Consider the following 22,916-nt stretch of genomic DNA (forward strand, 5'->3'; position numbering starts at 1 on the left):
AATTCAATAGATCGCAGCCAAGTTATACTCCCGCTCCCATGTACATATTATTAAATAATAGTGTAAATACGTATATGCTCTCTCCTCTTTTGTCTCTTCTCAATAACAGAAAGTAACCAAAATTAACAAAATATATTCTTATTTTAACAAAACTAAACTACACAAAGCCAACAGCAACAATGGATTCTAAATAGACTATAAAATTGCCGCATTCAAACTTTTTGACTTTCTGTCAGGGCCCGTGACTTGTTGGTCGAGAGCCACAATTTGCAATTACAAATGTCAGTTGTTAAAAACGACATTTTAAATCTCGCGCATGCGCATGTTGAATTGACCTTCTTGTTGTGGCTTAATAAGTTTATGTATTATTAACATTTAGACTGGACGTCTGTACTAGCCATATAGGGGAAACGGCTACTGTGTTCAATAATTATCCGAGTGCGCCGGTCCTGAACTTGGAACGAGGCGGCAATAAAACTACCGGAGACGGGATTAAACCGCGGAAAAGCGCGGGACCGCCATATATCTTTTCTACTTTTTAATAACGCACAACAAACTCAAAAGAAACAAAAGCGACGGATCGCGCGCGGATACAAATTATACGACCCGAAATGCCGGCAATAAAAACGAAATTGCTAGATAAATAACCGGCAGGGAGCGGGTGCGAGTTTTTTATTTTATTTCTAGCAACTTTCAATCGATAACGAGCCGAAAAATAGGATGGCGTCCTACTGCTATTTATTCTATAAATGAAAACAATTATTTCCCTATTCACTGGCCGATTACTTTTTATTATATAGACGAAAAACCCTATTTTAACATGTAACATCCATAACCAATATTTATAATCCAAATCTCTTTCACAGAGCGTACCTAACGACAAAACGCCAAATTTTATTTAGTATAGTGGCGGTAAATACCACCAAAGAACAATTTTCCGACAGATTTGGCAATGAGTTAATAATATCAGCGGTATTTATTTATTTGTTAAACTTATGTGAGGATGAAGAAACTCTGCGCGTTGGAGCTCGATCAACAGTAAAATTAAAAAAAAAGAGTGAACTACTAAACTAACCAATTGGTCGAATGATCCTAGCAAATTTGCCCAATAGCAGCAAAAAAAACTAACCAATGTTTATCTTTGAAATAGAAGTCGGCCTTTTCTTGAATCTAATGAGGTTTTTGCTTCTTTTAAACTGTTGTAATGTTTAAATAATGTCGACATCGAGCGCCTTTTGCTGTATTTGCATTGAGACTGCAACGAATCTCGTCAGCGTGTTGCAAATCGACGAACGTGACACAAAATATGTTAAAAAATTAAAAGTTTGTGAACCAAACCAGGTAGTCCTTATTAATTTGATTTAGTTTAAAGTAATTTAATTGCAATTTAAGGATTGGGAGAGCGAGCAGCTTAGCATTTGCAAACTTTGCATTGGTCGACTGGATCTGGCATATATTTTTATTGAGGATTGCCGTAAAAGTGAAACTTTGAGGAACCAAAAATTGTTACAGCTTAGGGACAAAAATAATGTGGGAGAATTCATTAATCTAATTGAGTGTGATTTGAAAGAAGAATCGACGTGTAAGGAAAAATCAAAAAATATATTAGAATGTGATACATGCAAGAAACAGTTCAAGCAGAAACGCTTTCTTAAGCTACATATAACCCGGATTCATAGTATTAAAAAGAAAATAATTGAAGTTAATGAAAAAGTGGAAGTGAGTGAAGATAAGGAAAACAGTGAGTTAGAGTTAATTAAAACTGGCAGCGATAGTGACTGTGATGATGAATTTTTTGAAAATGGAGGTTTTGATGATAATAATATACCTAGTGATGAGGAAGTAATAAGGCAACCTAAACTTAGAAAAAAGTATGCCAAAAGGAAAGATCCATTGAATTGTGAATATTGCGGCAAACTCTTTAATCGAAGACAACATTGGTCAGCTCATATAAGAGCTAATCACACATTTGAGAAGCCCTACCAGTGCAGTCTATGTGAAGCTAGTTTTATTAATTCCCACAGTTTGTTGGTACACAAAAGAAAACACAATAATGAGAAACCTTATATATGCAGCTCTTGTGGCAAGAGCTTCGTGTGCTCAGGGGACTTATACCACCATAGCAAAATTCATTTAAATAAGCGGGAATACCAGTGCAATGTATGTGAAAAAAGATTTAACACAACCAGTATTTTGCGCACCCATAAGATTGTTAAGCATATGGACCCCAAGGAATGGAAATATGCCTGTTCAATCTGTGATCGGCGGTTCCCCATAAACAGTGGTCTCGCTATCCACATGAAACGTCACGCCGGCGTTAAAGACTTTTCCTGCCATATCTGTGACAAAAAATTCTTCAACAAGTCTGAAGTTACTAAACATGTTCTAAGCCACTCAAGCGAGAGGCGCTTCAAATGCCCCAATTGCGAAGAAAAGGAGTACAAAAATCGGGAAGGGCTTAGAAAACACCTGAAGCTTGCCCACGACATTGGCAACTGGAAACCTCCCAAGCAAGACAAAAAGTTCCTTTGCCCTATGTGTCCCAAACTGTTCAATTTTAATAATAAGCTGCAGAGACATATACTGACTCATACAGGAGAGAAACCTTTTAAGTGTGAGCACTGCGACAAGAAATTTATAGATAATTACTACCGAAAAGTCCACTTGAGAAAAGACCACAAGATCGTGGAGTGTGATGAAAACAAATACTAAACTTGTCAGGACATTAAACAGGGTCAAAACAATTGACTATTTGGTTCTATGAAAAATATGTCAATTAAATCAATCAGAATTGACCAGTGTGCTAAAAACAATATATAATTTTTTTTTTATTTGACTTTTTCATTTTGGAATTTTCATACGGGAACAAACTCAACATGCAAAAAAGAACAATATTGATTTTTAAAATGAATTTCGACGTAAGAATCAGCACTTTGCAATTAATAATATTTAGTTACAAATTACAAAATACTATACCTAGATTCAAATAACATTATTAATGTAATCCAACATAACCACGACTGCAAAAGGTAATCAAAAAAGCCCAAAACTCAGGTCTTATCCATGTAAAGTTCAAAAAGCTGTAATGTAATTTAAAGTTAAACAGTTTGGGAGCAACATAAGGAAAGGATCGCTGAAATAATTCAGAATTATTTTGTTAAAGTTATTCAGGAATGAACTGGACAAGGAAGGAAAGAAGGAAAAAATTATGCGAAAAAACTAAGTTATATAAAGAGACCTTTTAAAATTAAATTCCTTTAAAAAAATATATTGTTTGTTTTTTGTAAATGGAGTTGTCAGTTGTCAAAATTCAAATGATACATACACCACTTCGGATTAACTGTCAACATTTTTTTTTGGCGATTCTGAATGATTTTATGGACATATTTTTCAAAAAATTGTCGATTTATTTAGCCCAGCCTCAGTAGAAATTGACTTGAAAAAATTCAAACAATCTCATATATTAGGTATTAAGTAATTGTGAGTGTGTGCAACGATTTAAGTATATAAAAATGGTATATATTTCTATATAAATAGTTTTTACATCTTACATAACATATTTTTGTATATAAGTAAGACATTAAATGCAAACAATTAAAAACAATAACACTAAATCACATGAGCTCCTGTATAAGATCTGCTTTGGTTAGTAATGTTCTAGCTAGTTGGGCCTCATTTCCCAGGAATTTGTTGGCCCGCTTCGGGTTCTGTTCTTCATGGTACAGTACTTTGAGATTCATCTCCGTGGCCCGCATGCAATGTAACTTTCTACCGTACCGCAGGAACATTTCCAAAATATTCCCAACATCCTTGAAGTTGTCGCCCAAAACGTTTGCTATATCATTATCCACTCTTATTAAGGGCACCAGGTGTTGATATTTTTTTCGTGCTGTAATCAGACCACTAACCAAAAAATACTTTCACCCACGAACCTTTACCAGCCACATAATCCCTCCCATAAAATGATATATATTTGTATTCCTCTCTGTCAAAATGTCCGGAATTTTTGGACACGTCCATGTTTACGGTTAAAGACACTTTCGGGTTATATTGCCTAAATGGTATGGGGCTAAATATTTGATAATTTTCTATGGTATTCATCCTGACCTGATGAAAATCCAATTAAATAATGTGGGCGATAGCTACCTTTGGCTTACCCTATTTAGAAAATCGATTGTAACGTTGGAATAAACATCCAAAATCAACACCAGACTGTCTAACCCGATTTTTTTCAATGCTAAGTCGATAAGTGCGAAATTTAAGGCGCCATGATTTTCCAAAAACACCCCTCCGGCAGCGTCAGGCAACCTAATCGACACCCAACCAATTTTAATGTCTTCAGTTTTATATTTGGCAGTCGTTTTGGTGGCGAAATCCTTTATTTTTAAATACACATCGTCTAATCCTATTAAAATTCCATGAAAAGAAAATATTAACAAAATAGGATAATTTTGATATGGTATTACCTTTGCTACTACTTCCATATTGATACATAAATACAAGCATTAAAAATGTTTTCTCTTTCTTATCCATTATCAAGGAACTGTAAGTCGATAAAAAATTTAAAGCCAATTCTATCCCAGTCTCTTGTATAGGCAAAAGGATGGTGACCCGCGAATTTTCGGTAACATAGGGGGCAGGTATGAATTCTACATTACCCAAGGGCTTGCAGACTTCAAACCTAATAAATTAAAAATGCTTAGAATTACCTCTGCAAAGATATCTCCTAGATACCTTTTAACTATTTCTTTGCCAGAATTTCGGTCCCTAAATGCTATATCCAGAATGTAATCCATACCTCTGCTCAAGTCAAACGTCTTATAACCATTGATGAGCCTTTTAAAATCCAGATCTTTGGAATTCCCATTTAAAACTTGGGAAATTACATTTTCAATTATATTCTAAGGTAATAGTGGATGATTGAAAGGTAGCTGTAAGTATTGAGGGTGTAAATACCTCTATGTCTAATAGCTCAGGTTCATTATGGGCTCTAATAACTGTAAAATCGTCAGGAAAGAAAATATGAGTCATATTAAAGTAGTATTGTCGTGGCAAATCAAATCTGGTAGCTGGTTTGGCTCCAGATCTCTGTCCAGGAGGCCAAAAACCTGTCAAGGTTTTAGACAATAGCCCAATTTGCTCATTTAAAACTGATAATCTTTGCTAAAATAAATGCTTATTGAAGAATAAAATTAGATGGATGGGAATACCTTAAGAAAGTAAGCATTTAACATATAAAAGTCATTTTTCTCGAGCACCGGGTATATAGTGGCAGCTTCCTTAAATTCTGTGTTTCTACTTAAGTCTAGTAAATGCTCTTGTAAGTTGAAGTGCTTTAGCCTGAAGGAGGGTACTGTCTGACCCTAAAATTCATTGCAAAAGTAATAAAAGCAATGGATTTGCATTTTCATCTGAACCTGAACTTTTTCCTGACATGTAAGTCCCAAGCTATGATGCACACACCGCCCTAAATTTTCACTGTGATCATCAGATACTGCATTTATAATACACCATTCTAAATGTGTCCTCATCATTTTTAATACTGAGTTGCTAATTACAATTCCAGCATCTGAAAAATAAAATTTCAAACTGAACTAACACATCAGGGTTATCACCTAGGCTGCAGTAACTTCCATCAGGTACTCTGGTGCCCATATAAACATCCATACTAACACTTATTTTGGCAACAATATCTTTTAAGCGATGGATATTGACAAAAGTGTGGTCATTAGCCAAAAAGTAATAATCGTAATCTTGAGCAAAAGTATCACCCACATATTTGATTACTTGAAAAGGTCTATATTTGCTTCTAGCATCAGTGAACCCAACTAAGCCCGTCAAGTTGAATTTTGTTTTGAGTTTATACTGGGCTGTGATAAAAAACTTAATTTTATCAACTATATGCCCAATAGTCTTATTTATATGTATCGCCTGAGTGTTGACTTTCTCTTCAGACGTAAAAATACCAACAAACATCTTCTCCCTGATGCCTAATTCAGTGGAGTAATACCTTGGTCTCACAAGTTTTGATTTCTTAACGTCGTTATCTGGATTTTTCGTTACAACTTTCGGGGCCAACCGATTTACGGAATTATCAATAATTTCTCTTGCTGTTTTGTTGCTTACTTTTAAATGGTCGTGGTTTAGGATAGTGCAAGAAAGGTCTAGACTTGACGATAGAAACGAGGATATATAAAGACCTATAAGTATACCCAAGAAGAGGTACATATTGTCAGAAACCATTCTTTTGATTCCCTTGTACATCTTGGCGTACAACACTTAAGGGATCCGTAAAAAAACAAACAATTGAAATCAAAACATGATGAGCCTTTAACCAAAAATATAAATATTAACCAACTACTTTGTCATGGACAGAAGATATTGCTAAAGAATATGTGGTTGAGGGCTATGGTTGTGGTCATTCGCCCATTCCCAACATTGATTATGTGATACTTGTTATAGTTTGTCGAAAAAGCTACCGCTTTTACAACCTTTAAGTGATTTCACTTAAAAAATGAGTTTATGACCCGAATGTTGTAAAGCGGAAGGGATCATTCTTTTCAGCACGTGTGCCACAAGCCAGGGCCGGGACTTTCGATGGAACCATTGCACATGGCGGACGTTGCTCTTGCCCGGTTCCAAAAAATCTGTAGAAATCGGTTGAAATTAGTGTTCTTTAAAGAAAATTTTGTTTTGTACATTTGTTATCTGAAGTGATAGAGGCGTAGTGCCTATAAATATGGGAAAAAGTGTTCGTCTTACGCGGATGTACACTGATTTGTGATGTGTTATTCCATGATGTGTATGTTAACATGGTTTCCGGATGTCTTATATTCACGCTGGTAACCAGGCCCAATTTAATGAAGGCATTCTTCAGAATTTTTGTATGTTACACTTGTAAGGTGCCCGAATGACCTATTGTAGTCGCGGCCATTAGAAGTAAAATCTAATCCAATATCTAATTCAAGCCAGTGCCGCATTTAAGGTGTTAGACGACAGTTGCTGTTTACAGTCCATACTGAGGTAGTTTGATTGCAAGTTGAATTTGCCCATTAGATAGATTGTAAAAACACATTGGAAAGCTTAAACGCATTCCCAATTTAAGGGTTTAACGTAATGACACTAGAATATTTTCCTAGGAAAGCAATACAAAATCTTAGACAGATAATTGATTTATAATGTGTTTGCCCAATTTACTACTGGTTGAATTGTGGGGGTTGGTGAAATCAAAGTATGCTGTCCGTTTTATGAAACAGTATTTTCTTAGCCGTCAAAACTTTGGAATTATTTCTATTCCGTCTTGTATTTATAATTAGTAATTACCAGCTTACTGTTATTTAATAGTTTTTCAAGACTCAGTGTGCCATTTTTATCGAGATACCATATACATTTTATTACAATTTATTTCTTACCAAATACTAACATTATTCATTTTTGTTAGTCACTTGTGGTGTCCAGCGACGAAGAAGTCGAGAATGTGGTCTATTACATAAAAATCGTTGATAATGAACATTCGTCAAATTTAAATGGATTAAAGACTCTGAGACATTTGCTGAAAAATTATAATTTGAAATGTGTTTTTGAAATCGACATCCGGGGAAAGTGGAGCCATAAAATTAACTGGCGACTAAAACACTGTATGCTACAGTATGTGACATATTTGTGAATGGTGTCCAAGAAACAAAAACGCGGAAAGACCGTGGGGTCCCAAAAAGTCTACTTGACATGCACCATGCCGGAATAGGGTAGATAATGTTTGTTGCTTTCTGCGAAAGATGTCAAAGTTTTTTGAAACATTTATTTCCCAATATTCCACCACACAGTGATGTGATGGGCAACGCCAGCTACCATTCTGCACAGGCGGAAAAAATACCGAAATCTTCTTCCCAATGATACGAAGTATAATGTGGACAAGTTGACCGTAGGGCAATGACCGCACTGCAATTTTAATCTGATAGAACTGATATGGGGATAGCTGAAATCCAGTTTAACAACACAACAATTAATTAGAAGTGAAGTGCTGTTCGTTGGAAAAAACGTGTAGAACATGTTTTCAAAGAAGAAAATGTTAGTCGACTAGTGCCAGAATTAATTATTAATGTGGCAGACGAGTCCAGTGACGATAGTGATTTTTTTTGTTAAGAATGGATTTCTGACTGCATGGACTGGACTAATAATAAGCGAAGAAAATCACCGATGAAACTCTACACAAATCCGTTAGCGTTCAACATTTGTATGTATGAAGTACCGAAGCACCGTCCTGGAATGTCATAGTAGTCTTCAAAGTATTATCAATTATGTAGAAGACTGTAAAATAGATAATAAAAAGGAGCCCTTGGTAATTAATTGCGTACAACTCACAGATCCATGCTAAAGTCCGCTAAACACAATGCAAATGTATTTTTGGATGTCGCCGACACCTAAAAAGTGATTTATTAATTCAGATTCTTACCAATACCGAAGAATTCTCAGTAGTAGTTTTAATATCTGTTATCTGGTTGAATGACCTTTAGTAGACACGCCAATTAGTAGTAAAGAGAAAAAAGAAAACCAAGAAAATTTTTAAATTTATTTTCCCAAAATTACATTTAGATAAGTGGATAGTTCAGCATAACATCCTGCCTGGCCAATTCTAGCAACATAGGATCGTCGAAGAACTTGTTGATGGAGACGTCCTGACTGAGACCTTTGCGCCGCCTGGTCTTGATCATGAATTCTCTGGCCAGATGCGTAGCTGGTTGCGGTTCTAACGGCCTTATGACGATCGATTTATCCAACGGGTCGCCCGGCACTATCTGCCAATGATGAAACACAGACAGGCAAAACGCCTGGCCTTGCGTATGAGTTCTCAAATCGGTCTCAAAGCCAAAACTGTCAATGGCGGGTATAAAAGCTTTTATCGTGTATAGAGGAGAGCCGGGCACGGGCGCGTCTTGTGTCACGTGACCTCTCCGTTTAGCCAACACCGTGTAGACGGCAGACACGCAATCGGCCGGCGCTTGAACCTCGACGAACAAATATGGTTCCATTAGACGAGGCGTGGCCATCAGGAACGCAGAGTACACCACTCTGCGCGCGGTCGGAATGATTTGACCTCCTCCTCTGTGCAGGGGCTCTTGAGCGATGACCGCGTCCAAGATTTTAAACTTGACATTACGGATGGGTTCCTCGCACAACGGGCCCTCCCGCGTGCCCCATTGGAAACCCTGCACTATGGAGTCCTTAACTGAGCTGAGCAAACCTTTGTCCACTTCAGAGGGCAGGGTGTCGTCCACCAATATGTTAGGCCCTACACGTTACATAAAATAAAAATATCCCAAGGTCACTTAAGGTCATTTATGTATACTATATAAATGGGTAAATGCCAATATGGTCTAATTAATAGATAGGTTAGGACAGCATAAAGGTTGGTAGAGTGTGTCAGAAAGTATGTCGCCTTGGTTCTTGATGACGTTCATACCTTTTGTTATTGGGTAAACCAACAACCAATAATGTATGTTTAGGTAAAGGACAAGACAGGGGCTGGTCAGGTAGATGTCAATATTAGTGGCAGAGTTGAATAACCCCTTCTTCTTTGCGTTTTTGAAAAAGCTTACGGGTTATGCAGTTTCGAAATCACTTGTAATTAGATGCAAAACAAATTGTGAAAAATGTGTATGGTTGTTTAATAATTAGAGGATTCTTTAAACAAGAAGTTTTAAAAGAAACCGGCCTACTTACGAAAACGCCAATATCCTGGATAACATGTTAACAGGGAATTATTAAATGAAAGAAAAAAACGTGATTTCCAATCGTGCCGTCTGGACAACAGAACAAGATATGATAAGAAGGCAAGTGTATTCCGTTTAGCAAAACAAAATTGTTCCTACTTTGGACAGTGTCATTGTCTTTATCTTTATAAAATACTTTAAAACTCCGTCCCTGATGCTATGTCTTACAATACCGACCGGCCAGGTGTTTTATTGCCGTGGGCAGTATGCAACATTGACAAACAATCACTTTTCTTCTTCTTTTTGTGGTGCCTATCCGTTACGAATGTTGGCGATCATCATGGTAATGCGTACTTTGTCAAATGCTGCACGAAAAAGGCCTACTGTTGTATTGAACCATCTACGCAGGTTCTTCAACCACGCTATCCCTGCAGAATTAGCTGCAACAAGTCATGCCGCTCGCTTATGTGTCCCAGACATTCAAGCTGGCGTGTTTTTATTAAGAGAAGCAGCTCGTTGTCTTTACCCATTCTTTCTAGGACCCTAGAATTGGTTATATGGTCAATCCATGGGATTCTTAAAATGCGTCTATATAACCACAATCTCAAATGACTCGATTCTTGTACACGCAGCCTCGGTTAAAGTCCAGGATTCCACCCTGTAGAACAGCACTGGAAATACATAGCACCTCAATAGTCTGATCTTAGTTGGCAGTGATAGATCATGGCATTTAAATAGTTTTGCCATTTCCAGAAATGCGGCTCTGGCCTTCTCTATTCTGCATTTGATCTCCAGAGAGTGATCCCACGTTTCACTTATCTTGGTTCCGAGATAAACACAAGTCTGAACTCGTTCTATATACTGGTTATTTATAGAAAGTTGGCCAACATGGTTGTTGGTTTTTGACACAACCATAAATTTTGTTTTCTTAAAGTTCAGAGAAAGCCCGTATCCTTCACTGACCTCGACCACCCGAACCATCATCTCTTGGAGACTCTCTAGGCTATTAGCAAACACTACCGTGTCATCTGCGTATCCTATGTTGTTTATATACTCGCCGTTGATCTTAATCCCACTGTTCGTGTCTTCCAGAGCCTCCTGACAAATTCGTTCCGAGTATACGTTAAAAAGTAGAGGCCTCAGCACACAGCTCTGACGGACCCCTCTTTCTATCAAAGTATCCCCCGACTCCTCTCCTTCGATGCGCACAGATGCGGTTTGTTGCCAGTACAAGTTGATAATTATTCGTAGGTCTTGTTCGCCCAATCCGATCTCCTTTAGAATTTCAATAAGTTTGTTGTGTTGCACGTTATCAAAGGCTTTCTGGTAGTCGATGAAGCAGGCAAAGCAACTGACGTCCCTGCACCGTTTGAAAAAGGACCTGAACACTAACTAGTACCTAGTACCTAGCGCGTTTCGAAATCCGAACTGTGTGCAGTTTACTTGATCTTCGCATTGTTTAAAAATTCTCCTATGTATTATTTTCAGAAAGAGTTTGCACCTCTTTGCATGACAGCTTTTTGTTAGTTGCCTAATGCCGGCCGCATCAAGCATTGGCAAAATTAAAAAGATGGCAAATGGCAAAATTAAAAAGATTGCTACCAAATGTAGCAGGGCCAAGAGCTGCGAAGAGACAGATGTTGTGCAATGCAACGCAAAATATAATAATGTATGGAGCACCCATTTGGAGCAAAGCCATCGAGAAAGCAAAATACAGAAACAAAGTCCTTAGCGCACAAAGAAACATGCTTCTGCGAGTGGCGTCAGCCTACAGGACGACATCCGCGGTTGCACTTCAGGTTGTGACTGGTGTCCTACCTATGAACTTACTAATAAAAGAGCGAATATATATACAAGAACACAAAGAACAAAGGGACAGAAAAACTAAGGCAAGACAAATATCCTTGGTAGAGTGGCAAGACAGGTGGGATAGAGAGACAAAAAAGCGCAGTGGACTAAGAGGCTAAGAAAGAATATTAAAAGCTGGATAGATTGTGCACATCGAGATATAGACTATTTCTTAACACAAGCATTGATTGCACACGGATGTTACAGGGCGTATGCGAAGCGTTTTCATAAAGATGAGGCAGATCGATGCATATACTGCCCAGAGGACGATACGGCAGAGTACACTATATTTGATTGTGACAGATGGAAAGATATGAGAAGGGATGCAAGTAATAAAATAGGGTAGATACTGACGTCAGATAATATAATTCAAACTATGACCCTAAAAAAGGAATATTGGAATGTGGTGCACAAAATTATCAGTAACATTATGAGTTTAAAGGAAAGAGACGAACTTGAAAGGCAAAGGAGAACCAGCACTTAGCCCGACTGTCAGATGCACCTGAGGTTATGTCCACAGACGGTTCCGGGTGTATCGAACGTGGCGAAGGGGTTTTAGTGGGTAAAAATCCCACACGCTTGACTGTACGGGCAGGATAGTGTCTTCTTGAAGATTTCCCCTCTCAAAAAAAAAATAGTGAGTATACTTATTAGTATTAGTATACTTAATAGTAAAGACTTCAAAATCAGGGACCACATAAGTTTTTTTTGTATAGTCTCAACATTTTTCAAAGCGAGCAGATAATTTATTTTATCATTGAGATATTAGAACCAACTGAAAACCCAATAGTGAAGTTACAAACCTGTGTTATCGGGGCCAAACGCCCAGATACTCCGCGCGGCGAGCAAGTCCCAATCGTACTTGTTCTGGAAAAATTCGCCAAGTTTCTTCTTATTCCAACCAATCTGCACGTGTTCGTTTTCGATGTCCTCGGCGAGGCCCTTCTCCAGCGGTTCCGCGATCATCGTCAGTTTGTTCTTCTTGTTGGGCGTTTCGGCGAAACACTTCAAGCTGGACGTTTCGACCACCGTTTCGCAAAACGCCACTACCGGATCGGCGACCTTGATATCTATCTCCGAGTACATTTTCCTGAGGTCGTGCATGACGCAGTCCAAGTAAAGCTCGCCCGTTCCCAAAATGACGTGTTCGCCACTCTCCTCGACCCTCGTGGTCAGCAGGGGATACGATTTGTTTACTTTCCTGAGCCCGTCGAGCATTTTCGGCAGTTCCGAAGGATTGACCGGCTCGACCGCGATTTTTATCACGCTCTGCGTGTTAAACTTCAACGGCCTGAATATGTAGAGTTCGTCGTGAATCGTGAGGTCGGTGATCGTTGCCGTTTTCACGATAGACTGATCGATACCCTCGATCAGCACCCAATTACCGGCGGGCACTCTATTCAATTCCACTTTGTACCTGAATTGACGTCAAATTTATAATTAGCCTCGGAGAAGTCTTTTTAAATTATATTACCTTAATTACTGAAAATTCAACGAAGAGAATAATATTGTAAATGTAATATCAAGTGTACCAAAACATTTTCCAACAGAGCCTTTGCAGATTTAAGGCAAAACATCATAAATACTTTTTTAAAGACCTGTTGAAGTTTGCAAGACATGAAGTGAACTAGAGTCCTTTAAATATGACGTCACACGAAAACGCTTTACTAACTTAACTTAAACAGATTTTTATCTATGGATTGTGTGGTACTGTTGTCATTGAAGTTGCAGTAGTCGCATTGTATACTTTTAGAAAATTATTTAAAATTTTTTGAGGGATTTACAACACTTTACATGTTAATTTGCATAAGTTATTAATTAAGTAAAAGTATTCTGAGTTAGGGCATTTCGAAAATATTTGGCAGGTGCGTTCTAAATCTACTAATACTTTTATAGCAAATAAAAAAAATAGGAACAAGCAGCCTACTCTCGTAAACGTCTGGCAAAAGCACAAATTAAAAACTCAGCCAGAGGCTGGTTTCATTCAAATTCACAATCTTTAAACAGTAAATATAGAATTGCCAAAAAAAATGAAACAGAAACGTTTTTTAGTCTTAAAATTCCACATTAAAGAATTTAAAGAACTAAGCAAAAAAAATAATATAACACACTGATGCGGAGTGTCAGGACTGTAAACATGAGCATGTTCCCAAAATCTTACATTGTATCCAGACAGTAGTGTATTTTGTTACTGTTTCATCCTCCCACTAAGGAAGACTTTGAGAAAACAAAATTGAATATTCCTAACTAAATAAAGATTTAGTTCCGCCACTCATGTACAGATGGTTAGCACACCAAAGAATTACAGACTCCAAACTCGCTCACCAAAGACGTAGGTGCAATTTTTTGGATAGACTTACTGAAGTACAACTATATTTTCTGAACCAATAACTAGTAGGCATTCCATAACTGTATCTATAGAGTTCTAACCATTATTTTTCCTTAATATTTAATAAACTAAGTTGCATAATATTGTTGCCTGCAATGTACCGAAGTTCGAATGTGCATAAATACACAAATAGTACTGTGTAGTGACTGGTGATTAGTGACTTTGTTATTTAAGTTTTAAGGGGAGTGGCTTATTTAATTTCATAAATACATAGAAAAACAAATAAATAATTAAATACATAAATACACAAATAGTAGTATGTATAGTGAATGGTGATTAGTGACTTTGTTATTTAAGTTTTACCCGAAATGACTTATTTAATTTCATAAATACATAAATAAATAGATAAAAATAAATACATACATAAATACCCATAAATACACATATAGCAGTGCGTAGAGTGAATGGTGATTGGTGACTTTGTCATTTAAATTTTATGATACAGAACAATTTTAATTCATTTAAAAACGATACCTTGATTCGTAAATCCAAAGACGTCCCACAGTGAGTACTCTGGAGTCCTCTTCATCCTGGAGGGTATAGTTTTCTCCCAGGATTCGGACGTCGGTGCCCGCGTGCAACGTACCGCTCATTACTCTCGCCAGGACTTGGAAAAAGGTGCAGTCCTCCGTCGGGTACATTTTCGTGCTGTGCACCTGAAGACATCACACCTCGCATCAAATAATACAGAAAATTCATCTCCTTACCATTAAATATCCCTCCTGATCGCAATTAACCATATCATCGTACACTTTGCTAATATTGGGGCCAGTATAAATGTGATCTATTTTCTTCTTGGCATTGTCCAAAGGAGAATGTATGTGTTCAACGCACATATTGACGAAACCTAAAGAGAAACACTCTAAATGGAAAACAACTTCTAAGATGAGACTGGTTACCGTTAAAATCGCCGAGGAACTTGTTGCAAACGAGCCGCAGTAGAGGTCTAATATTCAGTTTGCGTTCGTTTTTGGTCAGTTTAATTCCTAACTCCTCTAGGACGTCGGGAAGCGTGGTGTCCACGTCTCCGACGACTTGAGCGAATATCTTATACAATGGTTCTAGAATAAACTCAACGAAACTCCGCTGAGCTGAATTGTGGGGCGCCTTCTTTGTAAATTTGCGACTAAAAAAAATGCCGCGTTCATTTAGCACAGAAAAACAAATAACCATAATGCGACTTACTTTTTACTGTTAAAGTATATGTCCCCCCACAGCCTCTTAGAAAATTCATCAATATTAACTTCCCCATAATACTGATGGTAAATGTTTGCAAAGGACTTTAAAGTGAAGCAAACGCCGTATTGAGAACTGGCAAAACACACATTGCCAAGCACTGGGGAAACTATGTGTGGATTAGCGTCGTCCGAATACAACCTACCGCGGGAGACATAGTCATAGTATTTTTGCATATAACAAATGGTTTGGCTTACGTGAGAAGGCCGTTTATTTCTTCCACAATATGTCTGAGTTTATAATAAGCATCTTGAGGTGGCAATTTGAGCTCCATAATAAGTCGGTCAATTTTATTTATGCAAACTGTGATTTGCATCTGTTCCTGCACAGCGTGTTTGAGCAGTCGTTCCGTGTTTAACATCACACCCTCGGCTGCATCCACAAAGAGAACAACGCCGTCGCACAGGCGCATCGCGGCAGTAACCTCGTCGGAAAAATTCACGTGACCTTAAAATATAAAGTTTAACCCAAAAAGAAACCAAGCTAATTATTTTTACCAGGTGTGTCAAAAATATTTAATAGATAACTTTTGTTTTTAATGTCCTGAAGGAGAAGAGTAACCGGAATGGACTTTATTGAACAACCTCTCTCCTGCTCAGTAAACAGAATGTCAGTATACCGTAAATTCTTCTCCTCATTATCTTGATAACCTGGATGGGTTTGACGGATCAGACAATCAACAAAAGTAGTCTTGCCATGATGCAAATGCCCAACGAGGGCCACGTTTCTGATGAGGGAAGTGTTATCCATCATGTCTGCCAAAAATTCCATGCTGTAGAGTGTTTCTGGCAAATCTTGTTCTTTGAGTTGGAACTTTTTCTTTTTGACAGGCTCTACCAATGGAACATCTAATGCTTGGGTGTCTTCCTCTTGCACAATGGTTTCGACATCCGGTCCGTACACTTGCAATGCTGATGGATAATACTGTTTGTCTTCGTGCAGCACTATAGCCATCGGTTGAGGCTCATCTTCCATTTGTTCATCCTGCACCAGTATTGCATGTAATCATTTATTAACACCTTTGCAATACTCACATCATATTCCTGCTGCTCATCGTCATCTTGACGATCTTGTTCTTCTTCTTCGTCATCGTCGCTGTCCAATTCGGGGCCAATATAATTTCCAAATTCGTCATACAAATCACCATCCATATTCTAAAACCTAGACATCAACATAAAGACAAATTATTTATTTATTATTATTTAATATATTTACCTTGGTACGCTCTCACACTTTATTCGAATTATCTCGACTTTGTTCGCTAAAAGTTTATTTTGACTTGATTATTACGCACACACGCGTTTGAGGTTAAGTTAATACAAAGCTATAACAAACCATACAGAAGATTCAATTCAATTCAATTATGCGTTTCACAAAAAAATGTTGGGCTAGACTACTAGGATCATTCGCCCATTGCCGACTTCCGTCGAGGATTTTGCTCTAAGCTAGGCATGTTTGCTATGGTTATTCACCCATTTCCCAGCATCCGCCCAGAAATTTTCTTTTGGTCACATGTCAACACGTAAAAAAAACTATAACCAACATTTGTTCTCAGCTTGGCAAAAAAGACTTTGACCGATAACAAAAAACGGCCACCCCCGGTTCTGCCACGGGTCATCCTCCGGGCCCACGCACCCTTTAACCGGCGTGGATGACAAAAACAGCGGAGCCGACAACAATTACACACTTTAAAACTTTCACTAAACACTTAGAAAACTAAAACCACAAAATTGAAATCGATATCAATTTTTTTTTGGGAAGATTACAAAAGATTCTGTCCGGAGCGAGCGGAGGTTGAACCGCCATGCGTAAGCTCACGACAGAATTCCACCATACCAAAATTCCAAGAAAATAATAAAGTAGTGAATAAACTGCATATATTGGACAATTGATCCAAGCCTATTTGCTTTGAGAAATAATAAAAAGCAAAGATTTGTTCTAGGCAATAGATCATACCTTACCTATGCGGTAAATGTGCGGCAAATATGAAAAATAATTCGAACCTGTCGTTTCTTTTATATATGGAATACCAGAATCATACTTAGTATTCTGTGATATCGTCTAACAGTAAAATGTGATATACGGAGGTTCTTGATTTATTTTTATTTTTATTTATTTTTTATAATGAAATCATAGTTTACTGTAAAATGGGCGCAAACCTAAAAGCGGAGGAAGTGTTGTATTTAAATAACATCGATGATTTAATTTTTGAAGAGGAATGCAATGAAGAAAAAATATCAGAAAACGAGTTTACTAAAAATGTAAAAACAGAACTGTGTTCCATCGAAGATTCAAGGTTCAAGTCGGAGTACGAGCAGTACGAGAATAAATATCAAATAAATCACGAAGTTTTAAAAAGTGAATCAGATGAAGAATCGCGAAAACCAAAAGTTATTGAGAAAAATGTTTTAAAACTTAAGGGGGCTAGGCGCAAACGCACACGTCGTGCCATATACGCGTGCAAAGAGTGTAACTACAGAGGAGCTTCCGAATCAAATTTTGAGAGACATAAACTGATACATGCAGACCCAGACAAAGTAAAGTGGTATCATTGCCCTGTATGTCATTACAAAACTAAATATGATTATACATTGAAAAATCATGAAATTATTCATAAAAAATCTGAGGAATTGACATACTTTAATTGCCAATTTTGTTCTTACAAAGCAATTAGAAAAACAACTTTAAAGAATCACATACGCAATCGTCACATCCTTGTTAACCATTACTACTTTTGCGCCCAATGCAATTATAGAACCAATTGCAAGGATCGTCTGAAAACACATATTTTCGGTACTCACTCCCAGAAGCTCTTTAATTGTGCAAAATGTAACTTCATTACTAATTCTGTACGTAACTTAACTGGTCATATGCAGAGAATTCATATGAACAGTAGCTCAAATTTTTGTAGTCTGTGTGATTTTGAGGGCAAAACCCCAAGAGACGTGAAAAGGCATGCGGATCGCATGCATTACAAATCTCAGCAAAAATTATTCAGCTGTCCACAGTGCCCCTTTCAGTCTATTTACAAACACAATGTTCAAAAGCATCAAATACACATGCACGAAAATTCAAAAGATGTAGAAAAGTTTATTTGCGGGCATTGTATGCGGGAGTTTCGCTACAAGTGTCAGCTGAAGGCGCATATATTAAGGAAACATGTGCACTTCACTAAAGATGATTACACCAAGTGCCCACTTTGCCCTTATAAGTGCAAGGTTCCTTTTGCATTGAAGCGACATACTGAATTAAAACACAAAAAGATTAAATTGAAGTGCGAGAAGTGCAATTTTGAAACATCAAGGAAAATTTCAATGACTGCGCATGTGAAAACTCACAATTTGGATGCAGATGTTTATTTGGTAATTTCTAAATATTTCATTTTTGCTTAGTAATGTTGTGTTGTATTATTAATCTTTAAAATTTGATATTTTCAGTGCAATGAATGCCCATATAGGGCGACCTCTGTGTCTTCCTTCAAATACCACATGGAGAAATTTCATGATATAACGGTGGGGCATAAAAATGCTTGCCAATTTCTAACAAATGGTGCTGAATCTAGTTAATGGTGCTAAAATATGATTTTTTTTATTAATGTGCAATGATTTCAATTTTTTTTATACTTGCAGAGATCATCTGTTTTTACATGTTTTCTCATGTAGCCCTTAGTTTAAATTAAAGGTTTAAAACCTCAAAAATGAACTGTCATCTCGATCTGTTTTGCAAAATGCTTTTACCGAAGGTGTACTTTTTCTACGACCGTCAGAAAATGTACCCAAAAACTAACGGTCGTAGAAAAAGTATAGTATGCAACATGTTCGGTAAACTTTTTAACTCACTTGTTGACTCGCTCCGCTGATGTCAAATAAACTCGTGAGTCAAATGCCGTTTATGACACTTGTTGCATAATATACTATTGATTGTTATTGGCTCCAAATTCCTGAGACATTTTTAAACAAACTATATTAACAATACCACCATTAACAAAATATCTATATATTTTCAATTTTTGCAACACTGACAACTCACAACAGCATCCCCATCAAGGTTTTGAAAGGTCCAGCAATTCATTTTACAGGTTATAAGTCCTTCCATTGTTTAAGATACTTTTTAAGTAATATAGTTATTTTGTATTTTTATCGTTGTTAACTGATAATTGAGGCAATAATAATATTTTTATATATTTCTATTAACATTTATATATAAATATGTTGTGTCATATTTTGCTAAATTTTACACCATGCTATTGCAATTGTTATAACACACGTTATGCATAATAAAAAACACATTACTACCCACATTTATTTTGTTTTTACCAAAAAAATATATAAAAAATGTCAAAGGATCAAGTCATGTTAAAAGAAAATAAAAATATTTTCTAAGTGATTAATAAAATATCAACATTGTGCATTCAGATCTCGGAAAAAGAAAAATTTGTTACTATTTGCCTTAACACTATCAAACTACTCTTAAGTGTGTAACCTATAATAAAACTATTCTGGACGGCTTAAAGGCAGATGATTATGAACACACAGTTATTCCACTGAATGGAATGATTAAGTTGTGGTGGTTTCTTCTAGCGTTCCAATTCAAACTGCATTTGGGATTCTTTAAATCTTTGTTTTTTTTTCTTCTGAATGTGTCCATCCACAAAGAACAATGTTGAAGCTACTAAAGTGATAGCAACTCCTATGCAGGCCAGAGCAAATGACCAACCAAAGAAATTGTTATCATGGCCAGGCATCCACCGTTTCCTATTTGCACACGAAGCAAATACAATCACTGCTATTGCACCACAAATACCTCCCGCAAGTAATAGCCAGGAATTGATCCGTATTAGCATAAGGTACTGCTTCATGTCTGGACCGCAACACAAAAAATACACCAAAGTGATAATGGCTCCGATTAAAGTAGTTATAAAGCAAATGGTGAAGAAGAACTGAGTGGCCACCATGAAGCTCGGTACCAAAAAACCTCTGATTTCATCATATCCAGTGGTGAAAGGGTCATATATCCACCTACAACCGACGAAGAATCTTCGATGATGCAGGTCATTCGGATCGGGCAAGGACCGGAAACAATGTGTCCATAATCCTAGCCGGTTCAACTTAGCTCCAGTTATCCTGTAGTCTGATACTAACCAACTAGGGGTAGCAAAAGACACTGCGACTAAAATAAAGGCAGCCAGAACAAAGAATATACCCACATTTCCGGCCAAAGATCGTTTTTTTTGTTTGTTCTCCGTAAATTTGTTCATGATCGAACAAAATCTCAGTTTTTAATAAACGTAAACATAAACAACTCCACTTGCCACAGAACACCAAGCTTAGAACTGACTACGCCTTGTTTTTGTTGATATATGCGTCATCACTGTTAATGAAAAATTGCCCAACAATGGAACGTCTATGGGAATCGTGAGAAACTACATTATGGTAACAATTAGGTAATTGTTAAGAGAAATCATCTACAAGAATTTCATATTCACTTAAAATTATAACAAGTTTCGTATACAAATTTTATTATTTATGATGGATACAAAACAATTTTTGTTTCTAAATCATGAGACCTGAGGAACAAACTTTCTGCTTGTATCTCAATCAGGAATGATCCTGGCAGTCGTGGCAAACAGCGGCAATGAAACCTCAAGAAAGTGGTCGAATGTCGCAGATAGTCTTGGCCGAAGGTAGCACATTTAAAGGGAAACAAACCTCAATTATTAAAATTTGGAGGGAAATCAATTTAAAGCTCTGCAATTATATACAAATAAACTTGTCATGGAAGTAATGGATCTTGACGAACAACAACCCGGCACCTCTAAAGCGATCGATAGTGAGTTACCTAAGAAGACGTGTAATCTACCTTGGTTTGCAAAAAATGTAATGCAACTTATATCAGCCTTATAACTACCTCCTTTTAGGATCGAAAAATACAGACCGCAAACGTTCCAAGAAATTGTGGGTAATGAAGACACGGTAACTAGGCTTTCAATATTCGCCAAGCAAGGCAATGTACCTAATCTTATTATAGCCGTAAGCTATCTTTACATTCTCAGTTAAGTTTTCTCAACATTTCGTTATTTCAGGGACCGCCCGGAGTCGGAAAAACGACCACAATTCTCTGTTTAGCGAAAATTCTGCTTGGTCCGGCCTTTAAAGATGCTGTTCTGGAGTTAAACGCATCCAATGACCGCGGAATAGACGTAGTTCGTAACAAAGTTAAGATGTTTGCTCAACAAAAGGTCACCCTGCCTCCTGGTAGGCACAAAATTATCATTTTAGATGAAGTTGATAGGTAGCATCAGGATTTTGCAGTTGCATCTACATACTTGAAATGCAATTTTTAGTATGACCGATGGAGCCCAACAGGCTTTAAGAAGAACCATGGAAATTTACAGCAACACCACTAGATTTGCTCTAGCCTGCAATTATAGTGAAAAAGTAATTGAACCCATTCAATCCCGTTGTGGTGTTCTTAGATATTCGAGGCTGACTGATGCCCAAGTGTTGGCTCGTGTAATGCAGGTTTGTGAGAAGGAAAACGTCCAATTCACAGAAGATGGCTTGGAAGCTATAGTTTTTACAGCCCAAGGTGATATGAGGCAGGCTCTGAACAATCTACAATCAACTCACAATGGTTTTGGTTTGGTTAACTCCTCCAATGTATTTAAAGTATGCGATGAGCCTCACCCCATGCTTATCAAGGAAATGATCAAGTACTGCATTGAGGGAAATATTAGGAAAGCATATAAGGTAATCGAACACCTCTGGAATTTGGGCTACGCTGCTGAAGATATAATCAAAAACATATTTAAAGTATGCAAGAACATGGACATTGATGAGCCATTGAAATTAGCTTTTATTAAGGAAGTGGCATGCACCCACCAGAGGATTGTCGATGGATTATGCACTCTCCTGCAAATGTCGGGTCTTTTGTGTCGGTTGTGCGCTGCTTCCAAAGGTCCTGGAGAAAATTAAATTTGTTTTTTTGTAATTTTCTTTTTTTTTTCTTCCAGTGTCATCCCCTAAGGGAGGTTCTAAATGCGTCTTTGTCTCTTGCAATCAGCTCTCCTACACTCATCTAAGTCTAGTCTCTGATGTTCTTTCTTCCTTTGCCTTTTCTTCCGTCCAGTCGTGCCTGCATGATAATCTGTAGTAGTTTGTACATATTATTTCTCAAAATATGGTCAAGATAAGTTGTTTATCTTCGTTTGATCACACTCATTAATTTCCTTTCTTGTCCTATTCTTATTAATGCTTCCTCATTAGTAATGCTAGCAGTTCAGGGGATTTTTAAGGTTCTGCGATACAGCCATATTTCAAAAGACTCTATTTTCTTGATGATGGTCTGAGCCTCGAGAGTCCAAGTTTCTACTTCATACAGTAGTTGTGACCACACGTAGCACTCAATAAACTTTAATCTTAGTTTAAAGCGTAGATTTTTGTCGCTGAATAGTGTTTTGAATCTTAAGAACGACTTATTGTTATTTCGTGGTCTCGTCTAGGTCGGAAGTTATGTAAGTTCCTAGATATTTATATTTTTTTCACGCGCTCTATGGGTTGTATCATCAGCTGACTTTGACTGACTGGGTTTTTCGAGACAATCACGAATTTAGTTTTTACAGAATTAATTGTCCTATTTTAATGCTTTCGTCGTTTTTTTTTGTAAGAGAATATTTTGTACTAAACGTTGTATGTGTAATAATATTAACGCAAAAAAAGGCCACTCTCCTAAAT

At 37.2% G+C, this 22,916-nt stretch overlaps 6 protein-coding genes across 6 annotated transcripts; 3 read left to right on the forward strand and 3 right to left on the reverse strand.

The window, feature by feature from the left end:
- Positions 1-1,145: 1,145 nt before the first annotated feature.
- On the forward strand, positions 1,146-2,712 carry LOC132705879 (zinc finger protein 708-like). The gene is made up of 2 exons (XM_060676822.1): positions 1,146-1,341; positions 1,393-2,712. Exons 1-2 carry the CDS (start codon positions 1,216-1,218, stop codon positions 2,710-2,712), a joined length of 1,446 nt encoding a protein of 481 aa, XP_060532805.1. The 5' UTR covers positions 1,146-1,215.
- An 862-nt stretch (positions 2,713-3,574) lies between these two features.
- LOC132705878 (chondroitin sulfate glucuronyltransferase) lies at positions 3,575-6,474 on the reverse strand. The gene is made up of 9 exons (XM_060676821.1): positions 5,616-6,474; positions 5,418-5,569; positions 5,211-5,363; positions 4,957-5,163; positions 4,735-4,901; positions 4,467-4,681; positions 4,158-4,405; positions 3,939-4,107; positions 3,575-3,889 (listed from the first exon to the last, which is right to left on the reverse strand). Exons 1-9 carry the CDS (start codon positions 6,262-6,264, stop codon positions 3,615-3,617), a joined length of 2,235 nt encoding a protein of 744 aa, XP_060532804.1. The 5' UTR covers positions 6,265-6,474; the 3' UTR covers positions 3,575-3,614.
- A 1,992-nt stretch (positions 6,475-8,466) lies between these two features.
- On the reverse strand, positions 8,467-16,508 carry LOC132705877 (116 kDa U5 small nuclear ribonucleoprotein component). The gene is made up of 10 exons (XM_060676820.1): positions 16,399-16,508; positions 16,218-16,344; positions 15,681-16,167; positions 15,381-15,630; positions 15,133-15,324; positions 14,847-15,073; positions 14,655-14,794; positions 14,422-14,603; positions 12,362-12,975; positions 8,467-9,289 (listed from the first exon to the last, which is right to left on the reverse strand). Exons 2-10 carry the CDS (start codon positions 16,332-16,334, stop codon positions 8,589-8,591), a joined length of 2,910 nt encoding a protein of 969 aa, XP_060532803.1. The 5' UTR covers positions 16,335-16,344; positions 16,399-16,508; the 3' UTR covers positions 8,467-8,588.
- Positions 16,509-17,248: 740 nt separating this feature from the next.
- LOC132705894 (zinc finger autosomal protein-like) lies at positions 17,249-19,318 on the forward strand. The gene is made up of 2 exons (XM_060676842.1): positions 17,249-18,545; positions 18,621-19,318. The coding sequence occupies exons 1-2, from the start codon at positions 17,331-17,333 to the stop codon at positions 18,747-18,749; spliced, it is 1,344 nt and encodes a 447-aa protein (XP_060532825.1). The 5' UTR covers positions 17,249-17,330; the 3' UTR covers positions 18,750-19,318.
- Positions 19,319-19,471: 153 nt separating this feature from the next.
- On the reverse strand, positions 19,472-20,539 carry LOC132705896 (uncharacterized). The gene has a single exon (XM_060676844.1). It carries the CDS (start codon positions 20,438-20,440, stop codon positions 19,760-19,762), a length of 681 nt encoding a protein of 226 aa, XP_060532827.1. The 5' UTR covers positions 20,441-20,539; the 3' UTR covers positions 19,472-19,759.
- Positions 20,540-20,543: 4 nt separating this feature from the next.
- LOC132705895 (replication factor C subunit 2) lies at positions 20,544-22,828 on the forward strand. The gene is made up of 5 exons (XM_060676843.1): positions 20,544-20,626; positions 20,785-21,046; positions 21,101-21,212; positions 21,266-21,474; positions 21,527-22,828. Exons 2-5 carry the CDS (start codon positions 20,958-20,960, stop codon positions 22,155-22,157), a joined length of 1,041 nt encoding a protein of 346 aa, XP_060532826.1. The 5' UTR covers positions 20,544-20,626; positions 20,785-20,957; the 3' UTR covers positions 22,158-22,828.
- Positions 22,829-22,916: the final 88 nt, after the last annotated feature.

The sequence above is a fragment of the Cylas formicarius genome, unplaced genomic scaffold, assembly GCF_029955315.1.
Source record: "Cylas formicarius isolate icCylForm1 unplaced genomic scaffold, icCylForm1.1 PGA_scaffold_8__14_contigs__length_24414737, whole genome shotgun sequence".
Taxonomy (NCBI): Eukaryota; Metazoa; Arthropoda; class Insecta; order Coleoptera; family Brentidae; genus Cylas; species Cylas formicarius.

What these genes read in the sequence shown, in the direction of transcription:
- LOC132705879 (XM_060676822.1), top strand. Translation starts at nt 1,216, where the DNA reads ATGTCGACATCGAGCGCCTTTTGCTGTATTTGCATTGAGACTGCAACG. An exon ending in AAGTTTGTGAACCAAACCAG is followed by an intron (nt 1,342 to 1,392) that starts GTAGTCCTTATT and finishes TTGCAATTTAAG; the next exon opens with GATTGGGAGAGCGAGCAGCT.
- LOC132705878 (XM_060676821.1), bottom strand. Translation starts at nt 6,264, where the DNA reads ATGTACAAGGGAATCAAAAGAATGGTTTCTGACAATATGTACCTCTTC. An exon ending in CATGTCAGGAAAAAGTTCAG is followed by an intron (nt 5,364 to 5,417) that starts GTTCAGATGAAA and finishes AATGAATTTTAG; the next exon opens with GGTCAGACAGTACCCTCCTT. An exon ending in TAAATGCTTACTTTCTTAAG is followed by an intron (nt 5,164 to 5,210) that starts GTATTCCCATCC and finishes CATTTATTTTAG; the next exon opens with CAAAGATTATCAGTTTTAAA.
- LOC132705877 (XM_060676820.1), bottom strand. Translation starts at nt 16,334, where the DNA reads ATGGATGGTGATTTGTATGACGAATTTGGAAATTATATTGGCCCCGAA. An exon ending in ATGAGCAGCAGGAATATGAT is followed by an intron (nt 16,168 to 16,217) that starts GTGAGTATTGCA and finishes ATACTGGTGCAG; the next exon opens with GATGAACAAATGGAAGATGA. An exon ending in ATCAGGAGGGATATTTAATG is followed by an intron (nt 14,604 to 14,654) that starts GTAAGGAGATGA and finishes TGATGTCTTCAG; the next exon opens with GTGCACAGCACGAAAATGTA.
- LOC132705894 (XM_060676842.1), top strand. Translation starts at nt 17,331, where the DNA reads ATGGGCGCAAACCTAAAAGCGGAGGAAGTGTTGTATTTAAATAACATC. An exon ending in TGGATGCAGATGTTTATTTG is followed by an intron (nt 18,546 to 18,620) that starts GTAATTTCTAAA and finishes TGATATTTTCAG; the next exon opens with TGCAATGAATGCCCATATAG.
- LOC132705896 (XM_060676844.1), bottom strand. Translation starts at nt 20,440, where the DNA reads ATGAACAAATTTACGGAGAACAAACAAAAAAAACGATCTTTGGCCGGA.
- LOC132705895 (XM_060676843.1), top strand. Translation starts at nt 20,958, where the DNA reads ATGGAAGTAATGGATCTTGACGAACAACAACCCGGCACCTCTAAAGCG. An exon ending in AAGACGTGTAATCTACCTTG is followed by an intron (nt 21,047 to 21,100) that starts GTTTGCAAAAAA and finishes ACCTCCTTTTAG; the next exon opens with GATCGAAAAATACAGACCGC. An exon ending in ATTTTAGATGAAGTTGATAG is followed by an intron (nt 21,475 to 21,526) that starts GTAGCATCAGGA and finishes TGCAATTTTTAG; the next exon opens with TATGACCGATGGAGCCCAAC.